The sequence below is a fragment of the Balaenoptera borealis genome, assembly GCF_965194805.1.
Source record: "Balaenoptera borealis genome assembly, chromosome: 10".
NCBI lineage: Eukaryota > Metazoa > Chordata > Mammalia > Artiodactyla > Balaenopteridae > Balaenoptera > Balaenoptera borealis.
Window position 1 is genome coordinate 83,906,584 of NC_138874.1, and position 16,355 is coordinate 83,922,938.

A 16,355-nucleotide genomic window follows, 5' to 3' on the forward strand; every position below is an offset into this window, starting at 1 on the left:
CTGGTTCAAAGAGATTTACAGGACCAGGAGATGAGAACGTCCTACAGAGAGAAACACTTGAATTCATACTACACACCTAATGGAGGTGACCATACCCAAGGATGCTGAGAACATGTGTAACTTATTGATGAGGGATAACTATTAAGGATAAGGAAGACTGATGGGGAATGCTGGATAAGTGGCTATAAAAAGATGGAAAAAGGGAATAATATATGTAGAATGATATAGGCGAAGAAAAAGCCATACTTTAATAAACTGATCTCAATGTTGACATTGTTGTGTTTCTAACAAGCTAGGGAAAATATTTTGCTTGGCAGTCATTTTGATATTGGTCAACATAATGACCTCCTAAAGTAAATAAAGCAATGATTAACAGCTCTTGGTGGCAGAGAGGTGATACCTACGGAGACCATAAACTATTCACAGGTCCAGAGTTCTCTCTCCTTGGACCCGAAAGGTTGTAGAAATGAGAAAGGAGGCATTAGCCAAGGTCAGGCTCAGCTTGAATTATGTGCTAAAGGTCATATTAAGAACAGCTGGTCCCTGCCGCAGTCTGCCCTTTGGTGACAGGAAAAAAACCAAATTAAGTCTGTCAGATACCCAGCCGTCCCAAGGCAGGTAAGGCATGTTTACAGGTGGCTGGAAGATGAGTAGCAGCAATGATTTCAGATAATGGAGTCAGAGTGGACAAACTGGAGAAAGAGGCCAAGTGAAGAGGTATAATTTAATAGGGATAACTGTCTGGAAAGGCCTGCCCAGAAGTCAGGTAGGCCATTTCTTATCATCTGGAGCAACGTGCTTCCTGGAAAGACCATTTTGTTTGGTGTACTCAAAGCTTTAAACATAACGTATTCCTAATCTTCTTGGCATGTGTCACAGAGTACATCTATCCAGGCCTAAAATCCACAGTAACCGCATTACCATTCCCACTAAACACGGTGTCTTTACAATTGCTAAAGCAAGTCTTCCACCGGCAGGCAATACTAAGAATGTTTAAACTAAATTTTTAGTTTTTCAACTATGAGCTGGAATCCTGCTGTTTAGAAAGCAGATGACAGATGCCTAGGAAATTAAAGCAGCAACGTGAAAATAGCTTTTCCTTAGCAACAAAGTTATCCACAACCTTCCAGTTATAGCAAATTCGCAGTTATTAATTTTAGAAGAAATCTGGGGTAGATTAAAATAAACACAGCGAAAATGGTTGAATTTTATTCTCTTTTTACCTTTCAAAGGATGGGACTGACCATTTTTCATATTTTCAAGTGCTAGGGGAAGAAAGGTTTTAAAATCACCCTTATGCCTTTCCCACAAGGAAACATACTTATGTGTGCTAATGTTGACACCTTTGCTGTATGTCTATAGAACACAGAGAGATCTGTGAGTGCTCTGTTTGGTCTTAAGATTACTTTTTCATGAAACGAAGACGGTCCAGCTGACAGAATCCTGCATACTCCATACACTCACTCTCTAATCTTGTTTCCTTCCATGCTGCTTGGGAATGGGGCTGGAGGTGAGGGTATAAATCAGCCCCAAATCAATTTCTAGTGGTAGAAGAGAATATCATATAGAGAACAATGGGTAAGAAAGTCATTTAAAATCTATAAAATGCATGACTGCCATGGCATCACCACTCCCTAACCCCCCAGGATGCAGACGTGCAGAGCCCTCTGGCTCTATCCATCTAACCGGCTACATCATAACCTTGCAGGCCACAGTTTCCTCTACTATATTAGAAGTTTGGACCAGCTCTCTTCCAAGTAAAAATAAGCACTCACCAAGAAATTGCTAACTGACTGATACCCCTGCCTCCTGGGGTCAAAGAACTTGAATATCCTACTGAGATAACTACTTTAAAAAACTGTGGTTGTCTTTTTCCCATTAATAATCTCATAAACAGCGTCTAAACTCAAATATGAGAAGGAAAGAAGAACACTTAATCACTCTAAAGAGTTTTCATATTAAAAATTATCACAATTCCACAGGAGAAGACATAAAAAGAGAGCGAAGGACAGAAGAGATGAGGGGTCAAGACCAGGAAGGAGAGACAAGACAAAAAGGTCCCATGCCATTCAGAGAAGAGGAATATTTTTCTTTCTTAAGATGACCCAAACTCTATTTTAAAAGCTATTTCTAGTCAAAGGCTCTGAGACTCCCAGGGCTTCAAAATAAGCCCATGTGGTATTCAGAAAATATTTGAACTCACTTCTGGGTGTTGCTTCCCCTCAAAGGGTCAAACCAAACATAGCTATAGCTACAGCTGGGAAACTTTCAAGCCAGATCAAGGCCAGGGCCAGTAACAGCAGCAAGTTAAAGGCTGGGTTGTGGGAGTCCCAGACTAAGGCTAGGAGCAGAAATAGTCTGGGAACAGGTCGTCAGAACCCTCACTTCTTTTGCTATTCAGTCATCTCATATATTCTAGCTGTGGCCAGGGACAAAGAGCAGTATTATCAGCACTTCTGTTAGTATGGTTACTAGTTCATATTAATCTTCATGCAGGCTAAAAATATAAAGCCTTTGATAATCTTTAGCTAAAATTCAGGCCCAACATGTTTTTAGTGAAGAGAGAAAAAAAGATTAAATGTGTGAAGTACTTGAAGTGCTTGCAAAGAAAGGTGCAGTGGATAACATCTCACTAAATAAAAAATGGGTTATTCTAAAAAGTGCTATTCAAAGCACATACGATGTGCTATGGCTTAACTATCACAATGTTCCTTAAATAAAAGTATCAGAAAGCTCCAAATTAGCTAACAAAGTCAGACTCTCAGGTCTTCTACACTAAGCTAAAATAGAGTCAAGGGAACATTATTTCCCAATGGTATATTGATTTCAAAACTATTTTCCCTTCTTATATAGAGACTGATGTGTTAGAAAAATACAATAGATAATCTCAAGAAATCAAGAGATGAAGGACTACAAATACTAAAGAGAATAGCAACCACACTTTCAGTGCCCCTCCCAGCATTCTGAATATGCAGCTACCCCACCCCAACCCTTTGTAGATAGAAGACACATGTCCAGCAATTCCATTTCTGGGTAGTCAAAAGAACTGAAAGCAGGATCTTGAAGAGATATTTGCACTATTATGCTCACTGCAGCATTATTCACAATAACCAAGGTGTGGGAGCAACTTAAATGCCCACTGACAGATGAATGGACAAAGAAAATGTAGTATATACATAAAACAGTGTATTATCCAGAAGTAATAAGGAAGGAAATCCTGTCACATGTGACAACATGGATGAACTTTAAGGACATTATGCTAAATGAAATAAGCCATTCACAAGAGGACAAACACCACATGATTCCATATGAGGAATCTAAAGTAGTCAAACTCATAGAAAGCAGAAAGTAGAATGGTGATTGCCAGGGGTTGGGGGCAGGGGGAAGTGGGGAGTTGCTGTTCAAAGGGTATAAAGTTTCGATTACACAAGCTGAAAAAGTTCTAGCGATCTGCAGTATAACATTGGGCTTATGGTTAACAATACTGTACTGTACACTTAATTTGTTAAGAGGGTAGATCTCATGTGTTTTTTACACCACAATAAGAAAAAAAAAAAAAAAACAACAGAGAGATTATGTGGTGGGTGGGACAAACTTGGAAAAAGGACCGAGGAAGGGAAAAACAATCAACTGCTTACTAAACTTTTGATTTTGAGCATGAAAGAAGAAACGAAGCTGAAAACACTAATTACTCAACTGGGTTCCCTGGAACACTATTCCCAAGAGATGGTACATTTTAGAAGAGTTCCATGATCAAAAAATTTGTGAAAAATTGCATATTGTTTCCTTCTTGGATGTTCACAATGAGATTAGTATATAAATGCTTCCAAGAAGTCCTAGAATAAACTAGCCTATTTAACTTTCTTCAAGAAAGCATTTCTAAACTCATTTGACTCAGAAAAAGATTTTTTTTATAAAATAAATATTAAAATCCCAAGGGATTCATGTTTCATGGAGAACAATGTAGGAAATGATGATTTGGGGAACTAATTTTAGGGACAGATTCCTGGGCAGGGCAGACCTGCCTACTGAGAGTTCCTCCTCCTGTTTCAAAAACCCAAATAACCAACCAACATTACCCCTATCTTTCCTGAAATATTTAACTCCTTTTATAATGTGAAATTCCAATTAGACTGTCTAATAAACATCTTCCAGAAGAGCTCAAATATTAGTCATTTATGATTTCATGTAAATTAATGTGTTTTCAGTGTCACTGTGTATTGACAGAGTACTTTATAGTTTTCAAAACCACTTTAACACACATACACACATGTCCTTCCTTCAAGCTACACAGGTAGGTATAGTTAATACTAAACCCAAGATTGGCTGATTCTAGTCTAGTATCCGTTCTACTAGAACAATAGCTGTGCTAAACAACAGCTGTGGGAGGGATCCCTGAGATTTTTATAAAGAAATAGTTCACATAAATCAAATCATATGTTTTTTTTTAGATTAAGGGAGACTCAACTGATTCTACCCACACTAATTTTCTCAGCACCATGGAGAGTAGACAAAAGAGCAGAAAAATGGCCATGTAAAAAGATTACCCATTGTCTAATGATCTCAATTTTCACACTACAAAAATCTTTCATATGTAAGTGACCTAGACGAGTTATAAAGAAAACTGGATTTAGCAGAGCTTTCACATCTTAAGTGTTCATTTGGCATCACTTCTAAAAATACCATTAAAACAGACAGAATGAGTACAGATGTCCTCTTTTGCCCTTATTGTACTTAAATACTTTAAACTGTTCCAGTTTTTCACAGAAACACTGTTCAAAAGAATATAAGTAAAATTTAATCCTAACCTTTTACTCAATTTCAGGTTCAAAATCTTTTCATTATTAGAGAAGATACTGGTAAAAACACCTCTTTCTAGACTAAAGAGAGAAACACCTTCAATCCTTTAAATAGAAAATGCATCCAGGTGTTTACACCTTTAAATGAAACTTGAGTCTCTACATACATGTCTTGACTAACATCCAACTTGCATGTTGATAGATTGGCACTTATGTTAAATTTTCTTTTTTCTTTTTATTTTTTTTAGTGTCAACTTCAACTATTTCATTATCCTTATATTAAAGATTCTGAGTGAAACTGAGTAGGCACTTTAAAAGACAAAAAAAAAAAAAAAGAGAGCGAATCAACTATTAGTCTTGGACATATGGTTAGGAACCAACAGCACAGTTTAAATAGGCCAAGTTCAGCAATGATACAAATCAACATCTGTACAGCCTAATAACTTTCCAGAGCACTTCTTCACCTTCATTGTTTATCTGTGTTATAAACCTTAAGATTGTTAGGTTAGTGGTCTTATTACTCTGAGACAATAAAATCAAGCCTCAAAAGGTTAAGTAACTTGCCCAAGGTCACATCATGGCTGGGAGAAGAGCTAGGAGTATAAACTCAGATCTCTCAGTTCCTAAGCCAGGACACACTTTTTTTTTTTTTTACTACAGCCACGGTTCTGTGGGTGATGATGGCAGGAGTGGGTGTGGGACCCTTAGATACATAAACAGCCCCCCACATTAGTGTTCTAGGGAGCCTCTGTTACCCATGAGAGTGTATGCCAAGGCAGAAGAAATGCTGAGAACCCTGTGCTGGGTATCATACAACTTCAATATTGTCATCATAGGGATGAATAACCAGTTGACCAGTAACTGTTGAACATTAGCCATAAAATATGCATAAATGTAAGCCTTAAAGGATTTATTTCAAGATGTTAATAACTTCTCTTTTGAAGTAAAAACTGAGGCATGAATTGTATTTGTCTCATTTATAATAATGTTCAATAACAAGGGTCATTATGACAGCAAAAATGCCAGTTTCACTAAATGTTATAATCCAGTGGAGTTGCATTGGCTCACACTGACTTAAAAAAGGGTTTACATGAAGACAACATAAAAATTAAAATCAAAAGCAAAACAATCGCAAAAAAAAATTTCAAATTCATTTTGTTAATATTCAAAATGACCTATAGACACACTGACAAATTCTGATAACAAACTCCAGATGTGCCCTGCTCTGTGCAGTGTATGTTCACCTGAAAAGTTACATGAAATATGGAAACACGTATAAAACTAACTAAAGGACCTATAATACAACTCAGGGGTTCCTACCCAGGTCTGTGGAAAAATGACTTCATAGAAGAAGTGGGTTTAAAGAAACATTAGACCCTGGATGAGCAGCAACGTTCGGGAAGGGAGTTCCATAAGCAGAGGCAGCTCTCACGTCAATTAATGACAGGTGTCTTGAGAGTCTCCAAGCCTCTCCTAGATTCTCCTCTGTTGCAAATAAAGGGGGTTGGATGAGGTCATGCCCAAGTTAAAGTCTAGCTTTAATGTACTATAAGTGTCAAATAAACTTTTTGATATGCTAAACAGCAAAACCTAAACTTCTTTATTACTCAAGTGCCTGCCTAACTAAGTAAAAAAAGAAAGCTATGCAGAGTGCCCTCTGGTGGACAGTTGGATATGCCATCTCAAACAATCAGCATTCATTCATTCAAATATAATTAAATAATGTGTCCACTGTGTGTCAATTATTGAGTATACAGTAGCTAACACGAGAGACACACAGTCATTGATTGCCCTCATCGTCTGCATAGTCTAGAAGCATAGGTGGACATTAAAGCATTGCTTCATTACAGAGGTATTTAATGCCACAAAGGAATAATAGATGGTATTATGACAATGATCTATGGGGAAGATGTAAGCTCCACTGAAGAAAGGATTCCTAAAATTTTCACAATTAAGCTGAGACCTGAAGGAAAAGTGAGTTTCAGGCAGGCAAAGGAAACAGTATCCATAATCACCCTGTAAAATAGAAAAAAGGCCAGTTGTGATTGGCTCAAGATGAGGAAATGGGAGCTGAGGCAGAGGTAGTACGTAGTACACGAAGGGTCACGTAGGCAGTGTTAATTAAGGACTTTGACCTTTAACCTAAGAGCAGTAGAACATAATCAAAAGGTTTAAAGGAGGGAAAGATGTGATTCAAATCATGATTTTAAAAGATGGCTTTAGTTTTTCATGTAAAGAAGGAATTGGAGTTGGGCAAAAGTTGAATTGGGGTTGCTTCTAGTCCTTGCTCTCCCATATACCAACCTAGTTTATTCTACACACTTACTGAGTGTCAGCCAAGTGCCAAGCACTCCCATTCAGATCCCTGGGCACAGGTGGCAGAGTCGAGATCATGGCAGCTCCGTGAGGAACTACCATTAGAAGCCTCTTCCACCTGTTAGTCCTCCCATTGCTACGCATACTGTGGCGAAAAGCTTGCTGATGCATAGATTTATCAGCCCACTCCAACAAGTCACATATTCTTGGGGGACCCTAATTACTGCCATAGCAGGGGGCAGAAATTTGCCCCAACAGCCTGGGCTGCCTTGTTCCTATGACTTCAAAGAGCACAAGTTAATAAGTAGGATCCCTTCCCTATAATGAGCTGAGTAAAATTATACAGGATAAATCCACTATCCCTCAACTCCCTGTCCTCACTGGGGTCATTATTCAATTGATCCTCTTATTGCAGACTTGAAGGATGCACATTCAAATACTTTTTCCTGTGTTCTAAAATTGACTGTGGTGATGACTGCACAACTATGTAAATATACTAAAAACTGAATTGAATACTTCAAATTGTTGATTTGCAGGGTATATGAATTATATCTCAATAAAGTTGTTACCAAAACAAAAATTTTTTAAATCACCTCTTCTTTAAAGATGATGACATGGATGAGTGAGACGACAGCAGAGATAAAAGTGCCAAAGCCATAGGTGCAACTGTTTCTGTAACTGTTGCATATTGGCATACTTTATATTCATAGGCAAGCCAAAAGTCTCTACGATGATGAGAAGAAATCAAATCTATAAAGGCTGTATTTTCCCCATAAATCACTCCATCTAAAAGCTTAGCCAAAGAGCAGCAATAACAACAACAAGGACGATACATAAACATATAAACTCTCAAAAGAGATGTCTTTTTTGAAAAAAGGTGGTTGGACATAAAAGAGGTTAATGAAATATACCAATCAGATCCTTCTTCATTTACCTCCCACAGTTTACCTAGGAAAGGTGCAGCCTGAGAACATACACCTTAAACAGTGCTAGAACTTCCATGATTGCAGACATTGCTGCTCTGCAGGAGGCCCTCTCCCACTCTCCATATGGGGCAAACAGTGAAAGAGGAAAGGGCTGCAAACACGAAGCAAGTGGCCTGTAAAATGCCATCTATACTTGTTGTTTTTTTTTTTTTTTTAATCTGCTGATTCCACTGAATCTGCATTTATGATACAGACAGCAAAAGAGATTCCTTTGACCAGAAGGATGATAAAGGTTGAAGCTATTCAAAATAGTCAAGGCCTCGGTTTAAAAGCAACTTTAGGCTAACATTAGAATGAAGGAGAAAAGGACTATAGCATCTTGGAATTTGCAATAGCAAGGAAAAGGGATTGTGGGCACAGGTAGACACCTGCCACTGACTTTCGAAGCTTCAAAACCTTAGCTATGAGACTATTGCTAAAAACCTGGAAGGGTTATTCAGGAAAGAAGGGTGTGCCCGATGACAGAAATTCTCCATGGTCAATCAAGAACAGAGCCCCTGAGAAAGAAAAAGGGCATTACCTAAGGAAATACTAATATGCTTATATATAATGGGAACCCTCTGGAAAGCTCAAACTTAAGCTTTAGAAGAAAGACACATAAATATAAAAGTAGAATCAACCTAAAAAAGCATCTACAGCAAACGGTGCAGTTAAGAGAGGCTCAGAATGCCAGGGACAACAAAATAAGGTATTGCTGGCCATGTTCAAAGCAAGAAGAAAACAAGGATAGAGTAACAGTTTGGGAGAAAGGAGTGTAATATTCACAGACGACCAGTGAAAAAGGAGCCCCACTCAAGATGGAAGCTGACTTCCTTCTCTCATAATAAAGAAAATGGTCTGCACCTTGGTCAGAGCAAACAAAGAGCATGAAGATGGAGCTGGGAGACAGGGAGAGAAAGGAATCCATCACTTTCAATGATTTCCAGTTCTCCCACTTAGATGACTCTCATCCTAGGGCACTGAAGGAACTGATAGGTCCCTTTTGACACCATGTGGATGGAGATGGCATTCTTTTGCCCACAACAGTCCCGCTCTACATGTGTCCAGTGAGACACACTGTATATATTACTTTCTTGCTCAGTATCTCTTCTGGGCTTCTCAACAATCTAGTCGGATACACAAAGCTATTACTACTGCCCTCATTATACACTGAAACTCAGAATTTAAGTGACCTGCTCAAAATCACACAGCCCACCAGGAACAGGACCAGATCTAGACCCGGTCATCTGACTCTAGCCAGTGCCCTTTTCACTAACCAGTGTTATCTTTTCACTGCACCTTCAGCAGAGCAACCGATAAAATTCAAGCTACGTAATATTAACAGCAGTGTAAGTATACTTCCAGCAAGATGAATACTATTAACAAGCAAGTGCCAGTTAAACATCTATTAACTGCCATATGACTCTGGCTGTTCAATCTTCAAATCTCATTTAATCGTCACACCATCTCCAGGAGGGAGTTGCAGATGAGGACCCAAGGCTCCCGGCATTGAGTAACTTGCTTGAGTCACCAGTGACTGGTGCAGCAAAGGTTTAACTGTATTGGAATCTGTTCTAGCTCCAAACTCCATACTCCTTCCATTACAACTGGCTGTTACCCTAAATGTTTATCAAGAACTACTCTAAGATATGGAGGGTATGGTTAACCCAAATACAGTGAGCAGAAAACAGTCAATGGCTTTCCTGAGTCTTGAGAAGTTTGATGTGCCAAATATATTTCTATAGCATGGCCTATGATTATGCTAACAAAAGAAAAGCCACTTCTTTCTTTTTTACCTACGTCAAAGTCTTGTGGGAATCAATGCTGAGGGCATGAGCATAGCAGGGGTGAGAGTAGAGGTAGGCAATAAAACAAATAGTGCCTGAATTTTCTATGATGCTTAAAGGGGTTCAAAGATTTCTGTAATCCCTGGGGTAAGTGTGCTTCCTTCTAACTAAGGAATAGGCCAGGAGGTTGTTAGGGTGAGAGCAAAGGAAAGATATAAGCATGAGCAAGTGGAACCTTCTTTTATCATCTCTAGGACCTACCTCCTGAGAAGTCTCATTAATTCTGGCTTCAGAGCGGAACAAAGAAAGCTACTTTGATAGAGATGAGAACATAAGCGCTCTTCAAGTTAAGTTTATTGCCTGGGATCACCAGTGATGGGGGCAAGAGCAGTCTAAATGTAATGGAATCTGGGGCTTCAGACTCACAAATGTATAGGCACTAGCAAGTCCACCAGCAGCAGTAGTTAAGAGAACACTCCACATAACACCATTTGTCAATTCAACAAAGGTTTATCAAGCATCTACTGTATCTATACATCAAGCAATGGGTAAGCTCTGTGGAGCTTACAGTCTGTAGGGGAATTACTGATACAGAAGGGGTGCTGTGGGCACTTGAAAACTAGGAATGGAGCTGAATGTTTATCACCCCCTGAGTTTCCACTGATTCAGAGTGTTTCAAAATTCTGTAAAACTTCATTCATTTTAATTAAAAAACAAACCACCACTACTTACTTTTAAGGATCCCAGTAGATGCAGCAAATAGACTATTTATTTTAAGCACTGGCTTTTGTAATTTGATCTATGTCTTAAAGAAAATGTAACCTTGTTGACTATAAAAAAAATTCATCACCAACTGAAACTTTCACCTCCTAAGAAACTTAGGTCTACTATGCAAAATCAGTCAGTCAACCATAGACAGTATAGGTGAAACTTTGTAATACAACATATTTACTACTTTACTTATTCTAGTCCAGTGTATGCCACAAGAACAGCCTTTGCTGGAAGCATTAACAGCCACTGTACAATTGCATAGGGAGGTATTTAAGACTTGATGTTCTCCCACTTGATCTTTTAATCTATCAGTACAGGTCCCAGATTAGCTACTAACACCTTCTACTCCCCCAAGCTTCCAAATAGCAGCAGAGCTGGAATTTAAGGGATTTAAACCTGTGTCTGTCTCCAAAGCCAACTGAGCACACCAATGCCCTACAGCTCTACTGTCCCCTGTTTAGAGGAGAGTTAGCAAATCTGAGTGCCTCTACTGGTCAGGTAGGTAACACCAATGGGCAAAGAGGCAGGTAATGGATATGCATATTTGGTATGAGCAGGAGAACTACGGGAGTTGGCGAGGGGGCTGGAGGGGACGGCAGCTATTTGGCTCCAATGACTGCTACCACGTATGCTCTTGCAATTTTTTTTGGCCACGCTGCGTGGCATGTGGGATCTTAGTTCCCCGACCAGGAATTGAACCCGTGCCCCCCGCAGTGGAAGCACGGAATCTTAACCACTGGAATGCCAGGGAAGTCCCTATGTTCTTGCAATTTTAAAAGAAACCAGAACTTCAAAATTTTATGTATACTTCTGAATATTAACATTAAATGTTAGTTCAAGTTTGTTTGTTTTAAGAGTACCACACGGGTCAAGCAGATTACCAGCTCTCAATCGTCGTTAACGTGCTGTTGGCATCATCTTTTGAACAGCACTGGTTTGCTTTGCTAAATTCTGCAGTGTTATTTTCATAAGTGTAACATCACCCCGGGGATGGGTGAGGCAGAAAGTTCATTAACGCCTTAAATACGAAGGGTGCTCTCTTTTTCAGGCAGCCTAGGTGGACTCATGGATTAATGCCATGTAAGGCAGAGATGCTCACTTTGATCACAAGGTGCTTTTCTCCCCAGGGGCCCACAGAATAAATTTCATTTCTTTCCCATAGCAATTATACCTTGAGCAGTTGCTTACCCGTTTGTCAATGTCATTGTGTTGGAGCTGCACAAAGCGAGCGCTGATGGCTGCAATGTAACTCTGCTGATTGGAGAATGCCACGCGGCCAGCACCTTTGGGGTACTTCAGCTCTGGGTCCGTATCAATGCCAGCATAGCAGACACCGCCATACAAACGGTCCATGATCATTGCCAGTTCAACTGCAAGAAAATAAACACTGTTCGGTATAAATGTTTAGAAGGTACTCTTGCCCAGAAGGAAGGACTATGTAAGGATCATGCAGTGTAATTAAGAAACGGAAAACCCATGTTAAGTCTCATGAAGAGTGTCTACACCAGTCTTACAACTCAAGGAGGGGAGCTCCTCATAGGATATTTGAAAACAAAATGAAAAAAAAATTAAGAGTTTACATAACCAGAATTTCAGCAACAGTATAAAAGAAATGATCTATCAGCAACCCTCCTGTTCTAATTTCTAACTGCTTAGTCCACTGGAGTGGGGCCCTGGGTAGGCAAAGCATTTCAGGTACCCTAACAAGTTAATAAGAAACAGCTCTACTTACTGACCTCTAGGACTGAAAGCAATTACTAAAGTCACACTACTGTATTAAGATCAAGCTATAGAAAGAATTTAATTTAAAAAAAAAGAATTTAATTCATTTTAACTAGAGGCAATATGTTTACAGGCTTAAAGTAAATCTCTACAATTAAAAAAAATAATAAAGATTTTAAGAGTATATGCTATCCCAATTGAGAACTCTCCATACTAACTTCTCACACTGAATTCTTAAATAATAGTACTAAAAATGATCACAGCAGCAATGATTTATTGAGCACTTACAATGTGCCAGGAAACACTAAGCTGCTACAAAGGCAGTAAAAACATACCCATCCTACACCCTGCTATAAATCCAGAGGTCTGGTCTGCACACCTCACCATATTTCTTCTAAGTATACCTTTATATTGGTATATTTGCAAAACACCTGTACAGAAGGCACTTGGACATTGGAGCATTCCAAAGGTCTGATATTCTAAAATCGTCCTCATCAAAAGGTACCATGGAGAGACACATAGCAGTTACTTACCTGGATCCAAATTGCCTGAAGGTAATTGTTTACTTGATACTGGATGGCACCTCCTCCAGGTATGACCATTCCTTTCAGGCCACTCACATGGTTTAAGTCCAAAAGACTTAGTCCTACCCCTGGGGAACGACCCAAGAATCCACTTCCCTCAAACACCTACACATGGCATTTGGAAAGGAGTAGACAGGGAAGACAGATGATGACCTGGGACACAGCCAGTGTGCAAAGACCATCAGACAGTAGAGCTCCACAGGAATCAGTATCTGGGGAGAAGGAAAGCAGCACAACCTGGAGGGGTAGGGGAAGAACTCTGCAGCAGGTACAAGGGCTGAAGGGCTGAACGGTGTAAGATTTCTACAAACAGAAGGAAAGCCAAGTACTACTGGTTCCTGTAATAGGAAGCTGCTGAGGCAGTAAGAAAGCTATTTCGCCAGACAGAAAGGCTGTCTTTCTATTCAACTTCTTCAAAATTTGTCCCCAAACCAGACTGCCTAATACTGGTAATTGTTTTCTAAGTGCCTGTTTCTAACTGGAAGAATGACTTCCAACCAACAGGTAATTTTCAGAAGGAGAGAAAATAAACTAGCAATAATTAAGCCAGAGAATAAGTGCTTTTAAAGACAGAACAGCAGAAAGCTATCCCAATGATCCCATCATGATCAGAATTACTGAGTCACATCAGCCAAGGGAACATTGCTGGTTAGAGCCCAAGTGAACCCTGACTGCAGTCTTGGGGCAGGATCCAGGAATCACATTCATTCAAACAATGCAATAAGAATCATGTGTGTACCCTAAATATCAGAGTTCAGTGGGTCCTCATAGTTCACCCCAACAACTTCTGATGGCTTGGGGACTTCCTCACATAGCTAACATTATTCCAGTTACAGAGAACAAGAAACTGAACGTGGAATTAATTCACTGCAGTCATTCATGAATTTCCTTTATTAGTCAAGTGGGCTTAGTAAAATATGTAACCTCAGGGCCTGGAAATTAAACACTAATTTTCCAAAGACCTGGCTTCCTCTGGAACGGAACAAGACAGTGAAAACTCCCTCAGCCTGGTGAATGGCCAGGAAAAGAATGCTGTCAAGGGACTGAATACGCTTGTCTTCCACCCTTAGGAAGGATTCAAGAAAATATCTAATTTACAAAGAAGGTATACACACCAGCTGTGAGCTTTAAGCTCCAGCTGAAGAGAAGAGTTACTGTAACCACAGGTTCTTCTACTGCATCTTGGTCTCCAAAGGAACCTTAGGGATCCTCAGATGCCAGAGATGGCACCTTCCACAAGCACTTTGTGAATCTGGCTGCTGGAAAATCATCTTCACGTGCCAAAGATTAGGTCATGGCTGATGCTGCTGGCAGTTACGTACTTTTGATAGGAAAAAGAAACCCTCATTCACTTATGTTTTTATGAAAACTATATAAATAAATAATTTCCACTTAAAAGCTTATATACAGTCATTTTCTTGGCCACCCAAAACTCTGCAGACATTTGAGCCAATGAAGTCTCATTCAAGTGAAGGGCAATTTGTTGAGAAGCTACAAGAAAGAAATCAAGGTGACTAAGGAAAGTTTTCTGGGGGAGAAGAATATGAAGGTTACCCATCTCTCTACATTAATCTGTATTTTAACTACAAAAGTTCTAATACTGTGATGACCCTTGAAGAAAAGTAAATAATGACCAAACAACTGCTGTTTGTATTTGGTCCTTTACTCAATCAGCAAGTCTTCACTAAAAGAATACTTCTTGCAGGCTAAACTCATGCTGGGCTCAAACACCAGAGGTATGTCACTTAAGTACTAAACAGAGTTTTTAATTATTGAGAAAAGTAACCAGTTGGTAAAAACAGCATTAAAAAAAAATACTAACAATTCATCCACTACATAGGTAACTAACAAACACAGAGCAAGCTCTCCTCAAATCCTACAAATTCCCAATCTGAAAATATTTTTTATATGGAAGATACAAATTCACCTACAGATGTCATAATGTACCACTACTTTTAGAGACTAGGTTTTAAAGGGTTCTTTAGAGTGAGTATTATCAGTTAATGTAGGAAAGTCCCATATAAATTCCCTTCCTCTGATTAGGGGGAAGCTGAGCCAAGAAGAGGGCTACCATTTTGACTACTTGGGAGGAAGAGGCAAAAACAGAAAAAAAGCAGTAAGGATCTGGTAGAAGTCAACTAAAACCTTCGTGGGTCTATCTATACCTTATGATCTCAATCCTGCTCAAGAAATGTGAGTCCTTGATCAAGGAAGTGTCTTATCTGGAAAATGTAGTCAAACCACCTACTAAACCTATGACAGTGAATCCTCATTCTAAACCATCCTCTGTAGAGGACAAGGACAGCGTAGCTCCCCAGAGCACGTTCTTAACATTTAACCTGAGGAAGATGAGGCTACCGGAGCAGGACATACAGGTAGAGGCTGAAATTCAGACAGATGGAGGTGACAGCAGGCATAGAGTCCATGAGGAAGTCAGGAATCTCCAAACCACTTCTATTTTTTCCTTCCCATCCAGACAGTGTTCACGGCGTGTCTGGTCACCACAGGGGTGGGAAATTAGGAGTTCTGGTAGCTATATCCAAGGGCATTCTGTACTTTGGATAAGATGTTCTGTGCTCTTAAGACAACTCAAGTCATCTCATAAACAACTGTTCCATGGTAACAGTACACTACTATGAGTATAACCCACACATTGGCTCTTGTGATGAGCTTCACCGTGTCCCAGACTGGAGAAGGAAACAAGAATATTGCAGTTGTATGTAGCGTATAGCGTTTCCATGAATGCCTCTGGGTTGTGGTGACTATGCCGTGAAGGTGACTCTGAACCCCAACTGTGGTTCCTTGTTTTGCTCCTAATTCTTCACAGAGATCTGAAAGGGACTTCAGCTCGTCAGAAAGGAAATCATGATGACTCCCCATCCTGCCCCACCCCAGGATCCTGTTCCTGTCATTTAATTAGATTTCAAAGCTAGCCTAAGGCAATGTATAAGTCTGAGACACTATGAGAGCCAAACGGGGTAAAGCAGGAATGAGGATTCCTGAGGGAAATACTAACACATTCATCTTTCCAGATTCTAAATTGTGAATCTAGAAGCTACATTTCTCCTCTTTGGAAATAACAAAGCAGACAGGAAAGAGGCATAAGGCGCCTCAGGATGACAAGAGGTCTGGATTTCTGAAAGAAAGGAAAATTCAACTTGAAGGTGGACTTTCTGGGTTTACGATTGCTGAGTTGGTTCATGAGAGCAGTTCACACATCTTTAGTGGAGGAAATGTGCTCATTAGCTTCCACTCTGCATGAGACGTTGGGAAGTTAAGAATATTTTCAAACAAATGATATGAACAATCAACTAAGTAAGAAGGATAAGAGTTTTAACTTGATTAAATCGAGCTGGTACCAGATTGACTGTTATTGCTGTTACTGAGACAACATCTCAGATCTCAGCTTGA

General features: G+C 39.6%; 1 protein-coding gene across 10 annotated transcripts in view; it reads right to left on the minus strand.

The window, feature by feature from the left end:
* Positions 1 to 16,355, minus strand: part of CPEB3 (cytoplasmic polyadenylation element binding protein 3) — a 180,159-nt gene that overhangs the window by 12,567 nt on the left and 151,237 nt on the right. For all 10 annotated transcript variants that reach the window (XM_082339444.1, XM_082339443.1, XM_082339448.1 and 7 more), the window contains one exon: positions 11,827 to 12,008. In XM_082339444.1, coding sequence (XP_082195570.1) covers positions 11,827 to 12,008 — 182 coding nt within the window. The remainder of the gene's footprint in view (positions 1 to 11,826; positions 12,009 to 16,355) is intronic.